This window comes from Doryrhamphus excisus, linkage group LG22 (genome assembly GCF_037039965.1).
Source record: "Doryrhamphus excisus strain RoL-2023G ecotype Guam linkage group LG22, RoL_Dexc_Guam_v1.1, whole genome shotgun sequence".
Taxonomy (NCBI): Eukaryota; Metazoa; Chordata; class Actinopteri; order Syngnathiformes; family Syngnathidae; genus Doryrhamphus; species Doryrhamphus excisus.
The window spans coordinates 8,750,638-8,774,074 of NC_136378.1; the positions used below are offsets into that span (position 1 = coordinate 8,750,638).

At 39.3% G+C, this 23,437-nt stretch overlaps 1 protein-coding gene across 1 annotated transcript; it reads left to right on the forward strand.

Moving 5' to 3' along the window:
• Positions 1–685: 685 nt before the first annotated feature.
• Positions 686–23,011, forward strand: ergic1 (endoplasmic reticulum-golgi intermediate compartment 1). Its single transcript, XM_058063206.2, has 10 exons — positions 686–851; positions 7,197–7,258; positions 10,551–10,623; positions 13,251–13,345; positions 16,392–16,516; positions 17,309–17,413; positions 17,713–17,773; positions 18,122–18,222; positions 19,492–19,614; positions 21,225–23,011. The coding sequence occupies exons 1-10, from the start codon at positions 832–834 to the stop codon at positions 21,330–21,332; spliced, it is 873 nt and encodes a 290-aa protein (XP_057919189.1). The 5' UTR covers positions 686–831; the 3' UTR covers positions 21,333–23,011.
• The last annotated feature ends 426 nt before the right edge of the window (positions 23,012–23,437 follow it).

The following is a 23,437-nucleotide window of genomic DNA, read 5'->3' on the forward strand; positions in this document are numbered from 1 at the left end:
AGGGAACTTTCTGTTTTTGGTTTTACATACCCTTATGTGTATAAATGTATATATATGAATGTGTATATATGAGTATGAAATTATTAAAGAATTTATTCTTACTTTCATAATTGTTTAAAAATAAATGATTTAAACCTACTGCTGTTACATAAAATCACATTCAAATTCATCTGAATCTCAGAAATGCTTTAGTACTATGAAAGTGTGAAAAAACTACTGATGTCACACTTTAATCGGCCAATTAAACGTACAGGCTTTCCAGTCTCTTTGTCTGAATTGACCTCTTAAAATCAAATAACTTTAAAACAGTGCTCTAAATTGTTGAAATGTGCTAGTTCATGTGATATTTTGAAGTTATCTTATGTTATTCAATGTGCAGGGTTACATAATGTTAAGTGAAGAGTGAGAACGAGCCAGGATAATAATTCAAAAACATACTTTGTATGTTTTGCATTGCATATAGCATAAAATGTCTGACAGAAAGGCTCAGGAGGATAAAGTTGACTACATTTTCACTACATTTCACTACATTATCAGTCAGAAATAAGTAATTTTATTCATATAAAAGTATTTTGAAAGGATTATTAAGAAAAACACATTTTATGTACTTGTGTTTCGTTATTATTATTCCATTTTTTACCTGAATACGTCTGGATTCCAAACCGGAAGTAGAATCACGACAAACCGGAAGTATCTCTCCACCAATCACATTGTGCTAAGCGTCCTAAGCTGACGTCAACCCGGTACCGATGAACAACCGGTAGCTTTGAGAAGAACCGTGCGGTCGCTGTGATTTTGGCCCTGAATCAACCCACAAACCGTGCAAGCATCATGCCTTTCGATGTTAGGAGGTGAGTACGGGCCTTCCGGCTTCTTTTTGGAAGTTAGCATCCATTTCAGCTGTGGGTGACTATAGCGGTGAGTAATGAGCGAGGTAAAGTTGTTACGGTGGTCAACATCTGGCATGAATAGGCTTCATTGTGACATTTTTGGTTGTTTTTCGCAGAATCTCCGATTTAGCCTCCTTTTTGACATTCCCCATAACCAATTATTTTTTTATTAGGCGTGGAGAAACTCCTTTGACTCGCCTCAGTGTTTGGTAGCTAATGCTGCTTGCTAGGCTGCACATTTAGCCCACAGTGAGGGTCTGGTGTGAATTCACTCATTAACTAAAGTATAAAAAAGTCCCCTAATACACATTCATGATTCAGCATCAGCAGACAGTCCATTTGTAGCAACTGCAATGCCTCTCCATTGATACCAGAGCACCAGACAACAGATACAAAGCTGTTGGCACTGCCAACACAATTAACACATTAAGTCATAATCAAAATCCTAATTATTGCATGAATTTAGAAAAATGCACACCTTAATTACATTGCATTCAACTGTTTAAGGATTATCACACAAAGACTATATGATTAGAACCCACATCCCTCCTGCATAGAGGTTATCCTTTTGTAATATCCTGTTTAGTTTCTCTGCAGACCCATTACACAAAACCTGCATTGCCACACTTCAAACAGACCCCCTATTGACCAATTAATTAGTTTCAGCAGAGTCTGTCACACCATACTGTCGGTTGCGCAATAGGTTGAAGCGTACACTTTCCTAGAATGATGTGATGCACAGCACAGGATGTTCAGTTCCGTGAACCGCTCAAAAAATGTACTTTCTCAGAGATGGCTATTATTCTAAGTGCCAAATGCAGAAGAACCTGCAGGTTGAACACAACTCACATGATTGTTTAGACTAGAGGGTTGAGGTGTTATGGGGGAACTTGAAATATAATGATAGACTATGAAGAAAACAACAAAGATGCTTTGAACAACCTCAATGGGGGAAACAAATCAATGTGGAACCTTGGTTAGTGTCATTAATTTGATTCAGGAGGTCTGACTCTAACAAACATTTTAACCCAGAGGTTCCTAAAGTGGGGGGTTTGTGTTTAAGTGTGCAGGTGTGTGTGGGTTGGGGGTGTACATGACTTCCAGGCAGATGCCTGAAGAGGTACTCCACTGTGAAAAGTTTGGGAACTACTGCTCTAACCGAAACAATTTTTAACCGACGGTTAGCACGCAGGCTTCACAGCTAGGAGACCCGAGTTCAATTGCACCTTCTGGGTTTGCATGTTCTCCCTGTGCATGCGTGGGTTTTCTCCGGGTACTCCGGTTTCCTCCCACATTCCGAAAACATGCTAGGTTAAATGCTCGGTACGAGGTGCATTATTAAAAAAAAACAAAAACCTTAAACTATAGAAAGCAGGAAGTGAACAAATGTAACAGTTACTGATTGTAAAAGTACCAGATGGAGGGGTAGGATTTAATAAGCTTTGCTTCTTCCTACTCCTTTTGGACATGTGGAACTGTGAACTGATTATGTGATGCATTCAATTGTAATCTGATGCATGTTCAAATGAAATAAAACCATTACCATTACCAGTTGGCGACTCCAAATTGTCCATAGGTATAAATGTGAGTGTGAATGGTTGTTTGTCTATATGTGCCCTGTGATTGACTGGCCACCAGTCTAGGGTGGACAGGTAGGATAGGCTCCAGCATTCCCGCGACCCGTTTGAGGGTCTGGAACCAATTCATTGCAATAAATAAGGAAGGACAGTATTTCTTATATTTAAACCAGTGCCTCTCAAATAGTGGGGCAGTGGTACTTTATATGTTAGTGCGGACCTGCCAACATGTACACATTTTTTGTACATATGTGTCTATATGTGTCCTGTGATTGGCTGGCGACCAGTCCAGAGTGTACCCCGCCTCTCAATGGAAGACAGCTGGGATAGGCTCCAGCATGCCCGCAACTCTCGTAAGGATAAGCGGTTTGGAAAATGAATGAATAATACAAATGTACCTATTGGGAATGTAAAAATATGTCAATCTGGCCTTGGATTATTCAGTACCTTAAGACTCACTCATGACTCACCTGTGATTGGCTGGCGACCAGTCCAAGGTGTACCCCGCTTCTCGCCTGAAGACAGCTGTGATAGGCTCCAGCACCCCCGCGACCCTTGTGAGGATAAGCGGCAGAAAATGAATGAATGACCCAATCAACAGCGCCTCTGCTGGTTGCACACTGTCAGTTCAACACAGTCAGATTTTTAACTAGCCATTGAATGAATAGATGATCTTTCCATCCCTATGAATAAAAGATTATGGAAAATGATGATGTACTCTAACAATATGATACTGGTGGCTTTTATAGCCAGCATTAGAGTAGTGCTAAATTAAGTGAGCATTAGTGAGAATGAGGCTTTAGATACACACTCAATTTTCATGGCAAACAAGTAATGGTTTAATTACGCCGCAGCTTAGAAAATGTAAAATGTGTTATGAGAGCTAATTCTGGTAGTCTCTTGTATTTTTGTCTTGCCCTAAATCATAGGCAATGTGTTAGTTCGAGGAGGACTCATGAACAACTGACTCACTATGAGTCATGTGCTTCATATGGTTTATTTTGTAAGATTTTGTCTTTAAAAAGCAACCTTGTGTGTTTCATTTCTTGGGGTCAGCAGAGGGTGGACGGTACACGGTGTTCTCGCTAATTACTAAACATTTTGAGGTCTTGTGGGGAGGCGTGACGGAGCGAGGCAGACGTGCTGACAACAATTCAGGAAATTACAAGCGTCAAGGATGACCTCTTCGAGTCAACATTAATATTCATGATTACATAGTGTCCTCCAGGGGAGGAAATGAATGAGCCTATCAAAGGTGCAATCTTTTGAAATAGTGTACTACTAAGCAGGTTGGAACAATTCAAATCTGATCTTTATCGCCATTGTGATAATTACACTAGCGCAAGTTCAACACCTAAAAAAAAATTTATTCATTTTCTACCGCTTATCCTCACGAGGGTTGCAGGGAGTGCTGGAGCCTATCACAGCTGTCTTTGGGCGAGCGGCGGAGCACACACTGGACTGGTCGCCAGCCAATCACAGGGCACATATAGACAAACAACCATTCACACTCACATTCATACCTATGGACAATTTGGAGTCGCCAATTAACCGAGCAAAATCACACACAGCTCTGCTGCAATGTTATGAGCTATCTATCCCGGGTTCCAATATTTGTCTTTATTGGTGTGGAACGCAACCAGTACACACAGAGTCATGAAGTGACGGTGATGCCAAAAATGTGTAATTAGGACACCTGCACTTGTTGCGTGACGAACGTGTCATATGATGGAGTCGTGTGACACATTCATTGTGTAACACACACTGTTTTACGGTGGACCATTAGGATGTTTGCACAAAACTTCACAATCCGTTCAGATCGCTGTGGGGCATTTTCATTCGTTTGGAGAAATCTCTAGTTTGTAGAGCAGGGGTGTCCAAAGTATGGCCTTGGGAGGGCTATATGTGACATGTGACTGTTTTTTTTATAATTTTTAAATTGGCCTGTGACACAAAAATATGATTTACAATTTAACAAAAAGTAAAGTAAAAATATTAAGAGATAAAGGTTGTAATCTAACAAGAAAAAGTAGCAACACCGTAATATTATGGGAAAATTACATCAATGTAGTTATTAAAAAATAAATAAAATTAATAATAGTAATTTTTCCAAAATTAGGTTGCAGATATGTTATGTTCCAATAATAACAACGTGACAATATTATGGGAAAAAGTAAAAATTACATGGAGACAATTTACATGAAGAAAGTTGAACCAGTTGAGGGAAAAAAACAGCAAAAATGAAGAAAAAAAACATTTATTTTTTTAAAAATAATTTTATAAAATATTATAAAATAAAATGTAATTTTAAAATATAATAATTTTATATTATAATATATAATTTTTGGAAAATATTCAGGGAAAAAAGTTCTAACAAGAAAAAAGTCACAATTGCACAAAAGTAAATTGTTGTTATATTATGAAGAAAAATGGTGTCATTTTAGTTGCATAGAGTTTAAAACAAAAAATACTTTATATATATATATTTATCTTTAGTACTAATAAAACATTTTTTTCCACCCATAAGGCTATCTTAAATGTTTGTTGGTTCACAAAATAGTCAAGTTTTTATCATTTTTAAAAATCTTTTTCATCATTTTCCAGTGTGTATTCTCCATCTCCACTCCATCAGTTATGTAAATATTTTGAAATACCATCAAATGTCATCGTCAGTATGTTTTTTTTATGCCACTTTTTCTTTCAACATTCACGGTGAAAAGTGGGATCATAATTTGCGTCAAACTGATATGAGATGTGTTGCTAGGCGGAACACAAGTTAAACAAGTCTATATCCCTGCTTCATATACTTCATGAGGATCTTAAAAAATTGTCAGTATTTTCCTTCTTCTCTGTGACGCCACCCAATGCGGTTTGACCCAAGGACAGGAAATTCTGAGTGGAAGTGACCGAATAAAAAGCTTGAATGGACCCAAGCTTGGACCCTACTGGCAAAGAGAAGAAAAAACAAAGTGAAGTAGCAGGGATCGGGCCGGACAGGAAGCAACTCCCTACCGCTTCCTCCCCCACCCAGCATTGCCTCAACAGTGATGATTTCACTGGCAGCTCGCTGTGGAAGAAATGTCAACAGATGTGACTGTTTTAGTAAGAGATGAGGAAGGAGTGTGTGAGGTTCTGTGTTGTCAGTGGTTCAGTTTAGGTCAAAAAATGTATCACTGCCCAAAAAGGACATGTTCGTGAGCTCATTCACCTAAATAGTTATGGTGTTGAGTCGCACATTTTCCCTCCTCTTCGCTCCTCAAATAGGTTTAAATAACATTACTTCAGAAGAGCTGAATGTGTCACTTGGTAATGACTCTTCGCTTCTGATTCACCGCTTGCTGACAACTTGTTGAAAAAGTTAGAATTTTTGTTTGTCCTTTTATATGCGTTTGGACACAATTTTTTTGCGTTGTTAATGGACTGGTGGCCAGCCAATCACAAGGCACATATAGACAAACAACCAGCTACTGATACAGATGAGAATTTAATTTAATTTGCAAATTACTAGGTCATGGTATTTTTGTATCTTTTTCTATACTTGAACCTAGAAAATACAACAAAATGGAGAGTTGTGAATCGTAAGTGTACAAAAAATGTGTACATGTTGGCAGGTCCGCACTAACATATAAAGTACCACTGCCCCACTATTTGAGAGGCACTGGTTTAAATATAAGATATACTGTCCTTCCAGGCCCTCAAGAGGGTCGCGGGGATGCTGGAGCCTATCCCACCTGTCCACCCTGGACTGGTGGCCAGCCAATCACAGGGCACATATAGACAAACAACCAGCAACTGATACAGATGAGAATTTAATTTAATTTGCAAATTACTAGGTCATGGTATTTTTCTATCTTTTTCTATTTTGGTATTTTTATACTTGAACCTAGAAAATACAACAAAATGGAGAGTTGTGAATCGTAAGTGTACAAAAAATGTGTACATGTTAGCAGGTCCGCACTAACATATAAAGTACCACTGCCCCACTATTTGAGAGGCACTGGTTTAAATATAAGATATACTGTCCTTCCAGGCCCTCAAGAGGGTCGCGGGGATGCTGGAGCCTATCCCACCTGTCCACCCTGGACTGGTGGCCAGCCAATCACAGGGCACATATAGACAAACAACCAGCGACTGATACAGATGAGAATTTTAATTTAATTAGCAAATTACTAGGTCATGGTATTTTTGTATCTTTTTCTATTTTCGTATTTTTATACTTGAACCTAGAAAATACAACAAAATGGAGAGTTGTGAAGCATAAGTGTACAAAAAATGTGTACATGTTGGCAGCATATAAAGTACCACTGCCCCACTATTTGAGAGGCACTGGTTTAAATATAAGATATACTGTTCTTCCTTATTTATTGCAATGAATTGGTTCCAGGCCCTCAAGAGTAAAAATAAATGGGTTTCTCTAACGTGAAAACATTGCGAAATTATAAAAAATAAGAGACCTTTTTATTAAGGTCAGGTCAGAAATACACTGCAGACATTAGGCCTGTGTTTGGGTGTGTTAGTGTGTGTATGTGTTGCAGTCGTCTGCCTGGGCCTGCATAACTCATGGCTGTCTTCCAGAGCTAACATTCCAGCACTCTTCTGTAATATCGCACAGCCTGATGGGTACAAAGTGTGCTTCCCTTCTCTGCACGTAGTGTTTACCTTTTCAATCTTTTTTTTCTCTCCCCCTCCCCCTCACCTCTCTTTCCACCTTCTTCCTTTCTCTTCTCAGATTCGACATCTACAGGAAAGTACCAAAAGATCTCACCCAGCCCACCTACACAGGAGCGTTCAGTGAGTGCAAACCAATAATTTGTTATTTTTGTGAGATCATTTGTCCACTGCAGAATCGTAGGCATATGGTGTTCTTGTTATAAATTTGTGAAACCTAGCTTTGCATATTTACTGCACCTGTAACCTCCTAGCTAAGTGAACGCTTTCAAAGACAGCTTGTGATAAAACAGCAAAGCAAAACGGTGTGGAAATCAAAGTGTTTCTATGAACTCTAACAGAGGCTGTACATTACAGTAGAAGTGACTGTTAATTGCATTCATTATTTCCAGTGAGCTCTAATAACAATCCACGTCTCTCTTTAATTGCCATTGTTCGCTTGCGACAAAGATTAACAAAAGTTGTGGTTGAGAAAACATCGCCCCAAGTGTTTCAGCAGAGAATCGCACATCTCTCACTCACTCCGACAAAAACTATTAAAGGATCCAGACGATGTCAGTTTGTAACTGTTCTAACATGGTTTTATTATTGTTTACATGGCAAAGAATATATTGCGATATATATTGTTATTATGAGAGGATTCACTTGAGCAGCTTCAGATTAAAATGAACAAAGCATTATTAGAGCCCTGTAGACATGACAAAACACGACTATAGTCACATTTATACTCTTTTTATTTACAACATATTACGCAACTGCAGGGTCTTGAGACACATGCTAACTCGCAAACTAGAGAGCTAGCGACCAAAACGGTAGCCTTCAAGTTATTTCCTTTAAACTTAAATAGCCAAAAACTTACCACTTCCACACGGATAGGGAGGTTAACTATTAACAGTTATTTAACCTTTAACATGAACATTAATCAAACGTAATAATTTTTTCCGGGTACATGATACCATACAGCATCCATATCAAAAACTTACCACTTCCACACGGATAGGGAGGTTAACTATTAACAGTTATTTAACCTTTAACATGAACATTAATCAAACGTAATAATTTTTTCCGGGTACATGATACCATACAGCATCCATATCAAAAACTTACCACTTCCACACGGATAGGGAGGATAACTATTAACAGTTATTTAACCTTTAACATGAACATTAATCAAACGTAATAATTTTTTCCGGGTACATGATACCATACAGCATCCATGTCAAACTTGCACGGGCCGCACTAACATTAAACTTTCATATCAAGGCGGGGGCCTCAAACTACGACCCGCGGGCCGCGTGTTTGAGACCCCTGCTCTACAATACCAATGAATTGTAAAAATATTCATTAATTCATTTTCTACCACTTATCCTCACGAGGGTCGCGGGGGGTGCTGGAGCCTATCCCAGCTGTCTTCGGGCGAGAGGCGGGGTACACCCTGGACTGGTCGCCAGCCAATCACAGGGCACATATAGACAAACAACAATTCACACTCACATTTAACCTAGCCAATTAACCTAGCTTGTTTTTGGAATGTGGGAGGAAATCGGAGTACCCGGAGAAAACCCACGCATGCACACGGAGAACATGCAAACTCCACACAGAGATGGCCGAGGGTGGTATTAAACCCTGGTCTCCTAGCTGTGAGGTCTGCGTGCTAACCACTCGACCGCCGTGCAGCCCACCAGGAAAATATAAAAAATATAAAATGTGGTTTTATTGAAATGCATAAAGAATTGAACAAAGTGACAAATGTGTTCATGTCACCGACAGCTGTGATTCAAGTGCCTTCTCGCCCAGATAGATGGATAGATATCCTGGCTGAGTCAGTGTGCATGGCGTAGTACCTGTTAAGCACAGCTAGTATGACAACAATGTTAATGACAGCCGTAGGCATCTTTGAATATAATTCCACCCACATTCCGTCTTTGTCACCAATAAGTCATCATGTAATCATTGCCTTCTTTTTTTTTTTTCTTTCTTGACTTTTCGCCACTTCAGAAGATCCCATGACACATTTTGCGCTCCTCATTTTCTAATATCGGTCACATGATGAAAGCACAAAGAACAAAAGGCTAGTCATATGCAGACCTGATGACATAATGTTTAAGTGGTCCTCGTTACAAATACCTTCCTGGATGACGGGGAAGGAGGCTGCTAAAGATGTCTATTTCCCCACCCAAGAGGAAAGGGATGTAAGTAGTTCCTGTGTCGAGTCACCACCCTTCCTGTCGCCATCTACTGTCTGGTCCGAAAGGGAAGTGGGTTGTTGTCGATATTTGGGGCGGCTTTCTTAGAGGCGACCAGAAACGACCGTGGCTCCTGACAAAAGGCGACATATTTGACCCCTGCCGCACTTGTTGGTCTGTTTTAGCACCACATTCCTTTGGGGGTATTGTATTTTCTTCGAACAATACCTCTGTTTTCAACTACAGTGCCTTCCGGAGCCACCCCCTTTTAGCTGTGGACACAGTGACATGTATAATATGTGTTAGTCCTGCCCGAGTTGATGCTCAAAATGGTCCTCGGGCTGAGCAGAGTCAAACGGTTCTGTGTGCAGAACTGCTAAAGAATTCACTTTTTGAGTCCACGAGAGAACACTAAGAAAAAAAATGAGCTCATGTTATGTCACTTTGCTTGTCAGTTTTTCCAACTGTACCCCCCCGCCTCCCCAACCAGTTAGAATAACTTTACAGTACGTAGTGCCTTCGACTCTTCACTTCAACCTGAATTACTGGCTCGTGTGTCATTGTGACATTGTTGTTTGTCAGTTAAACATTACCCAAAGCAGATCCTTTAACAGCCACAAGTATGACTGTGACGCCCTGCCAACCGCAAGGTCATGTGACTGTGATCCTTGGAGACGGTTGCTACATAAACACGCCTCACCTGCTGAGTGAGAGCTTTCTGGCCGAGGCTTCTCACCATAGCGGTCAGACCGCAGTTGTGCAAGCACGTCAGCTCCTTTGCTATTTATTTTGGTACACACAACACACATGACAACATTTTTTTTAATACAAGCACTTAGATGATTAGTTTCACTTTTGAAATAAAACTCCCCAGATGCTTAGATATGCAGGAGTCAATGAGTTCAGCTTCGTCATGGTGTCCCGCTGTGATGGCATTTCATGTGTAATTAATGGAGGAGGGTGTCTTAAAAACCAGCGTTAAAGCAAGCTTAACACCACCATTAGAGCTGCTATTCAGAGAAACTATTTACAGCCTCGGTGATTTCATGTCAGCACCACACGTCCAACTTCGTTTCCTTCATGGAGCAGACTAGCTCATTTGGTTTGCATCATCTTTTCAAAAACGGTCATGTAATATGTGAGAAATGCCAAATGTGATGTTGGTGTTTGCCTTTCTGTGTGTTTAAAGGAAGGTACTCATTCACACTTTTTTCTCCTCTGCCCTGCAGTTTCCATCCTCTGCTGCGTCTTCATACTTTTCCTCTTCCTCTCAGAGTTGACGGGATTCATAGCTACTGAAATGTAGGTATCCAGGCCTCGACAATAACGATGTACCGATGGCCCGGGGCAAGTTAAAACAAAATTCGGGAAAGTAAATCCAATCAGTGATATTCCCGTCGGGGAAGTGCACTTTGGAATGCCGTACTGCCAAGTTTTTTTTTTAAAAGCGGTTCTTGTTGGGTGTTGGTAAAACACAGACTGCGTAATTCCGGTGATAATTTGAAAACCAATCCTTGCAAATCTTGAAATGGACCAATCAGAATCGTTTATTTAGCCCGCAGTCCTCGTTTTACCCACACCCGTTCTTGTTTGCAATCAACCAATCAGCGATCGTTTGATTACGAAAACATCTATCATGGCGTCCCTGCCAACATGGTCACAATTCTTCAACAAAATCTTAAAGAAAACAACAAAAAATGATGAAACAGTGCCAACTAAACAAGTATTTTATTAGCGGCAGCAAATCAAATGATAGCACAGGTGAGTGAATCACATTGCTGTGACAATTTGAAGCGGTCACAATGAAACACCACCGATTAGATCCAATACCAAGTGCTGATTTTGCACAAGCTACAAAATGTAGCGGTGAGACACATGCTAACTCGCAAACTAGAGAGCTAGCGACCTAAACGGTAGCCTTCAAGTTATTTCCTTTATACTTAAATAGCCAAAAACTTACCACTTCCACACGGATAGGGAGGATAACTATTAACAGTTATTTAACCTTTAACATGAACATGAATCAAACGTAATAATTTTTTCTGGGTACATGATACCATACAGCATCCATATCAAACTTGCGCGGGCAGCACTAACATTAAACTTTCATATCAAGGCAGGGGCCTCAAACTAGTGTTCTGCGTGCCACATTTGGCCCGCGGGCCGCGTGTTTGAGACCACTGGTCTAATTCTTCAACAACTTCTGAAGGAAAACCCCCAAAAGTAATGAAACAGTGGCTCCTAAACAAGTATTTTATTAGCGGCAGCAAATCAAATGATGGCACAGGTGAGCGAATCACATTGCTGTGACAATTTGAAGCGGTCACAATGAAACACCACCGATTAGATCCAATACCAAAGTGCTGATTTTGCACAAGCTACAAAATCTAGCGGTTCCATTTCTCTGTGTATTTTTCTCACCTTTGCTTCACAAATTATTGTTTGACCATTGAGCCTTTTTTTCTGGTAAAAAACACTTGTGTCTATTCAACAATGTTTCATTGTGGTGCACAACTTATAAATATCACTGCTTACTACGACTACGATGTGTAAGGTAGTATGGCATGCTATGTTAACATGCATGTCCACAATTTGATCTATTTAATCATGATATATGTAGGAAAACAACCACAAGAAATGATAATCATTTCATCTTTATTTGAGATTCTCATGTGATGCCACAAACATTACATGATATCATTATGGCAGTCTTTTCATTTTACATGGGGCAAGTTCGGGCAAGTAGTTTTCACCTTAAGGATTCCCCATGGGCAAGTCATTTTTGTTTTTAATGTAGAGCCCTGGTATCACACTTTTTGCTAAACACAGGAATATGTTGTAACATCCTGGATGGCAGCAAGATGCACTAAGATGCTGCTTGGTTGCTACACTCGTTCGAAACGTGCAATTTGGAATACCCGACAACTGAACGTCATCACAAATGTCACTGCCCTCATTTTGACGCTTTGTGCCGGGAGTCTGTTTTGTCACAGGAAATTGTCTTTGTATGTGCACCAACCTCTAGGTAATGTGTAATAAAGCAAGGCATGAAGTGAGGTGTGACGGTACGGAAATTACATTGGCACAGACGCACAAATCCTCCAATATATTCCCAATGGTTACCAATGTATATTTACTGTGCTGACATAGGCAAGCCTTACTGTCCAATGAAAATAATTTCAATCATTTGCAGTTTCTCCAGAATAAAAAGATTTTTTCCACAGATAATAGAAAGTAATGGAAACAGAAATAATCAAACCATAATTATCAATGGTAATGGTTTTATTTCATTTGAACAAACATCAGATTACAATTGAATGCATCCCATAATCAGTTCACAGTTCAACATGTCCAAAAGGAGTAGGAAGAAGCAAAGCTTATTAAATCCTACCCCTCCATCTGGTACTTTTACAATCAGTAACTGTTACATTTGTTCACTTCCTGCTTTCCATAATACAGTTCAAGTTTTTTTTTTTTTTTAATAATGCACCTCATACCGAAGTACGTACCTAGCATTTAACCTAGCATGTTTTTGGAATGTGGGAGGAAACCGGAGTACCCGGAGAAAACCCACGCATGCACAGGGAGAACATGCAAACGCCACACAGAAGGTGGAATTGAAATCAGGTCTCCTAGCTGTGAAGCCTGCGTGCCACCCACTCGGTTAAAAATTGTTTCAGTTACATTTGTTCACTTCCTGCTTTCCTAATATAGTTTAAGTTTTTTTTTTCTACGTACTGAAGTACAAGGTGATATGATATGTAATCTCACACATTAATAGTGTAAAAACTGTCTTCCTTAACTTTGATAATCTGAGCTTCATTCTGTGTTTCATTGGACAGTAGTGCTAGAGCTCATGCTGGAATTCTGTATGAAAGTTCTGTTATTGTATTATCGGACTCTAACCAGCGTTCTTCTTGCATTCGCAGTGTAAACGAACTGTATGTGGATGACCCAGATAAAGACAGTGGTGGGAAGATAGAAGTGAGTTTAAACATCAGTTTGCCAAACTTACACTGTGATTGTGAGTATATACACAATATATACACATATATTCTTTCTTTGGCTTCTACTTGTTTTTTGTCTGTTGTGCACCGTCTCCATCGTCATTCGCCATGCTTTTTCGTTTTACACGTCCTGGACAAGCCCACTAGAAGACTCAAACATTCATTCGTAATACAAACCCACCGATTTAATCAATGCTCACAAACAAATGGTGGAAAAATTGGGTCCAGATTTCTGCAGAAGACATTTTTGGCATTCGGAAAAACAGCTGCTGGCCTTCTGTTATGACAAGATCACTCATAACACACCAAACAAAAGCCAGGCTAAAATCCAAACTATAACACCATCTGGCCTTTCTGTCTCAAATGTAAAATTTGGTATTTTCCAGACTTATGGAGAATATTGTCATCACATCCTCCGTATCTGCTGTTCCAGAGTTAAACAGCACCTTCCTCCTTTCCACCTTTAGCATGTTGCTAGGCCTTGATGCATGACTTAATTGGAAAAGCAGAACATGCCTCATAATAACCTCATCATCATCATATTCTTCTCCCCCACCCCACACTCACTTTTGGAACTCTTAATCTCTTAAAAAGGAGAAACACGACCTGATATCTCTGTGCTGTATTTCGATACCACCATTAAAAGAAGCGGGTGGGGGTTAGGGGTGTCCAACATGCCACAGATGTCAAAGGTCAGACGTACGGCATGTGGAGGTCTTTAGCAGACATCCCACCTGTGCTCGCAGTCGACACACAGCCAGACACCGAAAATAGGCCACTGCTTCACTAGCCTGCAGGGAGGTGCTACACGAATAGTGGTTAGTGACGATGGACAAACACAACGGAGATGTTGGGGGAGGGGGGGGTTGGGTAGGCTGGGTCAAATATTTCCACGTTAGTCACCACGTGGGTCAAATTTAGTAAGATGTACTGAACTACTCGGCACGTATTCTGGAAAATATTTTCCTCAACGGGTTTTAAGACACATGGTTTTTATGAGAAGTAGCAAGTCACGGATGATGTGAGCATGCAGTTATTCTCCACAACTATATTGATATATATATATATATACATCGCCACGATGGATTCAATGACACAAAGATGACTGAAGTGCATTAAAAATGCACAATTTAGGAATTGTGATTTGTTTTTTTACACCTTAATTTTCAGGGGATCAAAAGTGTTTGGACTAAATGACAAGTGTTTTCCTTTTGGTTTACTGTATTGGAGTAGCACACAGGGAGGTTATAAATACCAACACACAAACACAGTCAGAACATTTACATTTGATAGCCACTAGGGGGGTGTATTGGCCAGAAGAAACAGTATCACGATACGATATATCACAATACTGTTAACAAGGCGATATTTTTTTCGTTTTTCTTGTAGTTAAAGATTATTTTCTGGAAAAACTGGATTACACCAGCAATATGCACTTACTAAACACATTTTTATTTGATTAGAACAGTAAAAACTGAAAGTGTGGCATTTGGATAAATAAAGCTTTAACATCCAGCTTTAAATTTACAAAAAAAAAACATAAATTAAATTATGTCTCAAGATCCTGCTCAAATGTTCACATTCTATTCGCTGTGAAAAAATGCAGAGTATATACAGTCCCTGACTTATCCACCATTAGAACAGTATTTTTGTGGAACTAACATCAGTAAAAAGTCATTTTAGGATGCTTGAAATAACCATTATTTAACAAAATAGTGATATCAATTTGAAAAACAAAATGCCTGCAATATCACAGTACTACTTTTGTAGTATACAAAAGGACCTTCGCATTGCTTGCTAGTGGCAGGTCCTCATTGTGGCTCACTAAGTGGACTCGGAGATTTGTGTCATGTCATTTGTGTCGTTTCCCCCCCCAAAAAACGCATTTATTAAAAACAGAAAAATTAATAAACTTGGCTTTGGTTTCGATTTTCTACAAGAAAAGCTCTGATAAAACATTCCACTGTTCTCAATTATCTTACTTTTTATTTTTCTACACAAAATAAGATGAAAAATAAATAAACAAATCAAGAATAAAGAAAACCAATCAATCAGTAATAAATAAATAAATATAATAATAATAACAAAACGGCAAATAATAAAAACTTAAGAAACCACATATAGTTGGTGGGTAGACAAATTATTTTTTTCAGATTAAAATGAACAAAGCATTATTAGAGCCCTGTAGACATGACAAAACACGACTATAGTCACATTTATACTTTTTTTATTTACAACATATTGCGCAACTGCAGGGTCTTGAGACACATGCTAACTCGCAAACTAGAGAGCTAGCGACCTAAACGGTAGCCTTCAAGTTATTTCCTTTAAACTTAAATAGCCAAAAACTTACCACTTCCACACGGATAGGGAGGATAACTAACAGTTATTTAACCTTTAACATGAACATTAATCAAACGTAATCATTTTTTCTGGGTACATGATACCATACAGCATCCATATCAAAAACTTACCACTTCCACACGGATAGGGAGGATAACTAACAGTTATTTAACCTTTAACATGAACATTAATCAAACGTAATCATTTTTTCTGGGTACATGATACCATACAGCATCCATATCAAAAACTTACCACTTCCACACGGATAGGGAGGATAACTAACAGTTATTTAACCTTTAACATGAACATTAATCAAACGTAATCATTTTTTCTGGGTACATGATACCATACGGCATCCATATCAAACTTGCGCGGGCCGCACTAACATTAAACTTTCCAATCAAGGTGGGGGCCTCAAACTAGTGTCCTGCGGGCCACATTTGGCCCGCGGGCCGCATGTTTGAGACCCCTCATATACAGTCTATGAAAAATGCCAAAAATATTGATATCATACTTTTTAATATCACACGCCACTACTTTTCATAATTGGAAGCAATAGTAAAAGAGGTGCATAAATACTTCTAAATCTAACTGTACATATGTCATCAGAGATCCCATTTTTCATGAGTCAATTCCCTGCTGTACTCATTATTGTACATTTCATGTTTTATTAATTGACTGTAAAGAACCTAAGCAGGACACTGCACGCTTGTCTTCCAGTGGTGGGGTTGGACATCCAAGACGAGATGGGCCGCCATGAGGTCGGCCACATTGACAACTCGATGAAAGTTCCTCTCAGCCAAGGAGCCGGTTGCCGCTTTGAAGGAGAGTTCACCATCAACAAAGTAAATCCCGCACTTCTACTTGTTGCTTCCGATGTCTGGACCTCATGAAGCTCCTAGCGTGTCGTCTAACCGTCTCATGCGTCAGTTTCTCCGTAAAGCCACACAATCATTAACCCAGCAGTTGTACGTTTAACACATTCACCCGTGTCAAGTAGGATGGTTTGTTGTCCGAAGGGTGAAGAACGTTGAATTTTCCCGACTCCCTCAAAGTGTTATTTGTTAACCACAGTCTCCTCTCATACTGAATTATGTGTACTGTAGACAAACTAATGCATTTTTATTTGGTGGAAATAGTGCTAAAAGTGCTAAATGACATGTGCAAAACTGTCTTATGTCGATGTCTATGAAGTCATCTCATGTGTGGTCATATTTCTGGACCACTCGATCGAACTTTAGCAGGAGAAGGACTTAAGGACGTAAGGAATTAAGGCACAATTTCCACCCCGACCAGGTATGACAGTACTGTTTAATGTCCAGTTTGATTTATTGACCAAAGCAAAGGGGTGGTCTGCAGAAGAAATTGGCATCATATTATTATTATTATTATTATTATTATTAAATTGTCTTACTGAGTGTTGAATCAGAGCAATTGGACTCGCTTGGGTTTTTAACGTCTTGTTTCACTTCTCATCAACTTCTTCTTCTCAACAACACAAACTGTGCATCATCAGTACAGCTTTTATACTGGCTGTAATTTAACTGTGCGATAATACCTAATGTTGTGGCTAGTAAGTTTATGGTTTAACCGATGAATACCCTATTTATAATATTTGCCCGTGCATGTGTGATCAGGTGCCAGGAAACTTCCACGTGTCCACACACAGCGCCACAGCCCAGCCCCAAAATCCTGACATGACCCACATCATCCACAAGTTGGCCTTTGGGGAAAAGCTTCAGGTTGATTTTGCACACAAAAACACACAATATTTAATTTTTCAGGTGCAAATGATCTGAATAGACATTTTTTTTTTTTTTACAAAAAATTAGTTTGATCATTGAGAGCAGAATTTGTACTAATAATGCACTTTTTTTCACTAATATCACGAAGCTGAGGTGCAGGCTATTTATTTTTGAAATACATATACTGTAACTTCTATGCATATCAAATTGGCCATTGTATCCTTTCATTTTTCAGTATGTGGCCCTCAGTGGACAGAATTTTGAAAAAATGACTAATCTTTTCCTTTGTTACGCAGGTGCAAAAAGTCCAAGGCGCCTTCAATGCTTTAGGTGGAGCTGACAGGCTGTCCTCTAATCGTGCGTAATTATACACATTATCATGATTACAGGGTGTGATGTGATGTGATGTGATGTGATTCAGTGAGATGGGAAGATGGCTGATTGACTCCAGTCTTGATGCAAACTTATTCAAACTGCTGGCATATCAGCAGGAAAGTTGCCAGCTGGCTTGTGGTCTCTGCAATGTAGTTTTGGTGGATTTACAATGATGTCACTAATACTGTTAATAATGTAATAATAATATTAATCATTTGTTTTGATAGCCAACATTTTCTTTCTTTCTTTCATTTTTATCAAATTAAGTGAATGAAAAAAAAAATCCATAATTGAATATAAAAAGCTATAACTCCTACATTTCCCTTTCAGCGCTCGCCTCACATGACTACATCCTGAAGATTGTTCCAACAGTTTATGAAGATCTGTCGGGCAAACAGAGGTTCTCCTACCAGTACACAGTGGCAAACAAGGTGCTGTCATACTTCCCTTTTTCCTGTTTGCATACCATGGGAATTCAAAGTCACACACAGTGTGACAGGGCACATATAGACAAACAACCATTCACACTCACATTCATACCTATGGACAATTTGGAGTCGCTAATTAACCTAGCATGTTTTTGGAATGTGGGAGGAAACCGGAGTACCCGGAGAAAACCCACGCAAACTCCACACAGAGATGGCCGAGGGTGGAATTGAACCCGCATCTCCTAGCTGTGAGGTCTGCGTGCTAACCACTAGACCGTCGTGCAGCCCATTTTTAGTTTTTTTCAAACTCCACACCGATATGGCTGAGGGTGGGGAAAGACAAAATAAGAAGCAAAAAAGTTACCACTTCCACACAAAATAGGAGGAGAACTCATTCATTCATTCATTTTCTACCGCTTTTTCCTCACGAGGGTCGCGGGGGTCTTCGAGCGAGAGGCGGGGTACACCCTGGACTGGTCGCCAGCCAATCACAGGGCACATATAGACAAACAACCATTCACACTCACATTCATACCTATGGACAACTTGGAGTCGCTAATTAACCTAGCATGTTTTTGGAATGTGGGAGGAAACCGGAGTACCCGGAGGGTGGAATTGAACCCGCGTCTCCTAGCTGTGAGGTCTGCGCGCTAACCACACGACCCATTACTTTTCAAGTGCAAGTGCAATTAAAAAATATGACAATATATTGCAATATACTAATTTAATAGATACTACATTCCATTCTTATGCATGCTGTGTATGCTACTGGCCCCGCCTCCACCCACCACCGACATGTAGCAACATGATACAGATGAGAATTTAATTTAATTTGCAAATTACTAGGTCATGGTATTTTTGTATTTATTTTGGTATTTTTATACTTGTAAGGACTTGAAAATGTCAAACCTTTGATTTCGGACATGACTTGATGTGCACACTTTCCTGGTAAATCATTCCTGGTGGGCGGAAACAACCATGGACACTTTAAGTGTCATCACAGTGCAGGTTGTAGAGTATGCTGAGGCCATCATAAATGTGTACTATTGTTTTTTTTGTCCTCATATGGTACCTCATCTGCTTTTGGTTAAGATTCCTTCTTAATGAATCACATATGGTGACTTTTTATCAGAATACGTTACTATTATGACTCATAAACGACACAGCCTCAAGATAAGAATGCGATTACCCGATCATTCGGGCTCGTTTTGACACTCTTGGTTATAAAAAGTCATACTGCTAAATGTATGCTTTGGCTGTGTCCCTTTGCAGGAATACGTCGCCTACAGCCACACGGGCAGGATCATACCGGCCATCTGGTTTCGCTACGACCTCAGTCCAATCACAGTGAAATACACAGAGAGGAGGCAGCCTCTTTATCGCTTCATCACCACCGTGAGTCACTCTAGCATGGCTTTCATAGCAGGAAACGAATACAAAAGTCACTTTATTTACATTGAAGACCCTTAAGGTGTTATAGTAAACAAATTGCAACACTCTGGAAGAGCCAGTGGAGCGTCTACGTGCTGATAAGTACAACATGATGTCCATTTTTGAGCAGCAAAGGCAATTTGTCAATACATGCTTTTAATTGGACTGCATTAATATATTTTTCTTTTGACTATGTATTGTTGCTTATGTTAACTTATGTTACTTTTTGAAAACTATTTTAAAAAGCGAGGTATTTAGTAATTATTTTATTCAACCATTGTTCCTGTCCCAAGAAAAACCATATAAATCAAATTTGGAGACTTTGATAAGTCTGCGATAAGTCAATTTTTCAATTAATTGCTAATTAATTAATTGCTAATTAATTAATCAATATTAATTAATTGAATATTTTCATGGTTATGTCATCAAAAACCTGTATATGAGCTTCTAAATATGTTTCTTTTAAATATTAGAGACCTGTATACATGATATAACACCCCTATAGTCACCTTTACAACTGTATTGCCTGAAATAGTAGCTATAGCCAGAGAAAGAAAGACATAACGGATGTTTTTTATGGATAGCGTGTTTCCAAGGGTCGCGTGCTGGAGTCTATGCCAGCTGTCTTCGGGCGAGAGGCGTGGTACACAGGCCGCATACAGGCAAACAATCATTCACATCACAGTCTCATTCATACTTAATGACATTAATTACATACATAATAATAGTAAATTACATAATAATAGTAAATAAGCCCTTTAAAATGATAATAACTGTGGGAGACAGGAAGTGATGTCAGATGTTCACATTAAACGCCTGGTCTGGTCATAGCAAACAATTACTGACACCTAGTGGCCAATGTAGAATATTACATTCACAATTAGAATGCTTCTTCTGCCTTTTATTTATAGTTTGATTTATTTAGCCATTTTTATGGTAATGGTTTTATTTCATTTGAACATGCATCAGATTACAATTGAACGCATCACATAATCAGTTCACAGTTCCACATGTCCAAAAGGAGTAGGAAGAAGCAAAGTTTATTAAATCCTACCCCTCCATCTGGTACTTTTATAATCAGTAACTGTTACATTTGTTCACTTCCTGCTTTCCATAATATAGTTTAAGGTTTTTTTTCCCAATAATAAGTCAAATCTATGTAAATATTCATTTCTTAATCCAATAATAGCCTGTTTTCAACCATGCAAAAGCGCTGGTTTATTAAGTAACGCTAATGGAGCCGTACATGTTTTCTATTTTGTATTAATGAATATTAATCACCTGACATTGTGTATTATTTTGTGTTATTTGTACATATTCCTGCTTACGTGCTACAAAGTTGAGGACTAAATTGCTCCACTCATTGTGTTGTTTTTGGTTTCACGCAACTTAAAAAGCTGGCGATGACGATGCTTATGACTCATGAGTCGACACTCGTGAGTCAACTCTTTGCTTGCATTCTTGCTTGCGATTACATGCACTTAACACGGATACCAAGGCAGTTTACAAGCAGTCAAAAACCGACAGATCGTATCACTCTATGTGTGTGTTTGTGTGTGTTTGTATGTGTGTAGATCTGCGCCATCGTGGGCGGGACATTCACGGTGGCGGGCATCATCGACTCCTGCATATTCACCGCATCCGAGGCCTGGAAGAAGATTCAGATCGGAAAGATGTCCTGAGGATGACACCGACAGCCCTCCTCCCAGGACACCCCACCCCCAACCCCCCCCCCCCCCCCCAACCCCCCGACCCCTCACCCATGACTTATTTATAAGTGCAAAGTAGCTAAATCCAGGTATCACGGTGACCATGGAAGGGGTTCCGGCACTGTGGGGATCTCACTATCAGGCTACACGCGTTCCATCTCGGTTACTGACACCCCCCCCCCCCCCCCCAGGCTCACTCTGTTCTGTGACGTATATGGTTGCTGACTATCACATGTCCAAGTTCAGAGTGTGTCGGGGGGGTCAGCCAAGGGAGCAAAAACGTACTGAAACTGATGTTTTTTACAATGAAGTTGATTTTTATTTTTATTTCACTATTTTTTCGACTGCCTATCACTAAAACTAAAAAATACCGTTTTTTACACCCTTACATTATATACATTACACTGATGATCACTGTGTCATTTTTAGAACGTTCCACCAGAACAATACAGTCATCCCTCGCAATATCCCATTTTATCATAAAATTAATTCACTCATTCAAACCCACACATTTTTTAGTTATGCGATTTTCCATCGTTTCAACAGACAAACATTACTTACAAGTACTTGGAGTAGGTCAAATATTAATACTGTGATTTGAGAATCGACATTAGGTTACCTTACATTAAAAAAACAAAAAATCTCTCATCCCATCTAGTGTGGAAGTGGTAAGTTTTTGACTTCTTAAGTTTGGAAAAAATAGAACTTTAAGGCTAAATAGTGTCAGCAGTATAAGACTTACAACTCTGAAAATAATTAAATTGAATCCTGGATAGCGAAAAAATTAATTTAACGCGGTTGGGTCAGGAACCAATTAACCTTTATAAACAGGCGAGGACAATACTGCCATCCAACAATGTCCTTTTTAAATAGTTTTTAAAAAAAAAATGTGACCACATGTATGTGTTTTTTTTGTCTTTTTTATTTTTGTGTTTTAGGGTCACACTTTGATGAACTTTCGATTTTACAGGAATAAACGTACAATATGGGGAATAGTCACATTTACTGAGAAAGTAGTAATATTTCTGCAAAAATGCAACACTTTAAAGCAGGAAAATGACTGAAAAGTACTGACATTGTGGCAAACTCCTTTATTCTTGTAAAGAATGTTCCCATTTTTATTTTTCTCAGGCATTTTGCTGCTGTTTTGGTTAACATTCATATGGACATAGAGTACGTCTACCGTTTTATTCCCATTTTACAGTCGTGTATTGAAATTCTGTGTAATGTAAAGGTGCCAATGAAGTCCTTGACAGATTGTTAATGAAAATCATATTTATTTTGACATGTTTCTGTTCTTGGCTGCACGGTGATTGAGTGGTTAGCGTGCAGGCCACACAGCCGGGAGACCTGAATTCGATTCCACCTTCTGCTATCTCTGTGTGGAGTTTGCATGTTCATGCGTGGGTTTTCTACGGGTACTCCGATTTCCTTCGATATTCCTAAAAACATGCTAGGTTAATTGCCGATTCCAAATTATCCATAGGTATAAATGTGGATAAGCGGTAGAAAATGAATGAATGTTTCTGTTGTCATGTATTGGTTCTCGATTTCAGGTAAACAAAGATACAACATGGTACTTTTTTGTAAAGTAAAACAGACAAAGTGTTTGTTAATAAACTGCCGAACTGAGCTCCTGTTTTTGAATGGAAAAAATAGACAAAAAGAAATCGAACCTTTTCGGCGTCCTTTGATGAGCCTTGTAAATGTGTACTTATTTGTGTGAAGTGGACCTTGCACCAAGACACCTCATTTACAGCAGAGGTCGTCATGTGTGATGTCAGCTCATAAGAAGGTGATAAGCTAGTCACTATGAGTACTGTATGTAGCGCTGATAAGAACCTCATGGCTCATGACTCAGCCCCTTTTGTTCACCCTGCATCCCTCAGGTGGCCTCCGTCACCGCGCGATGACACTGCAATCAGGTTAAGCTGCATGGAACATGACAGGAGTTTGTCATTGGTACTAAGACTTGTGTGTTTTTTAATAGGTTAACACTTAGGGGGGGGGGCATTTGTGGTGCACAGCTGTTTTTCCAATCCCCCCCCCCACACACACACACACAGTTTAAAAATACA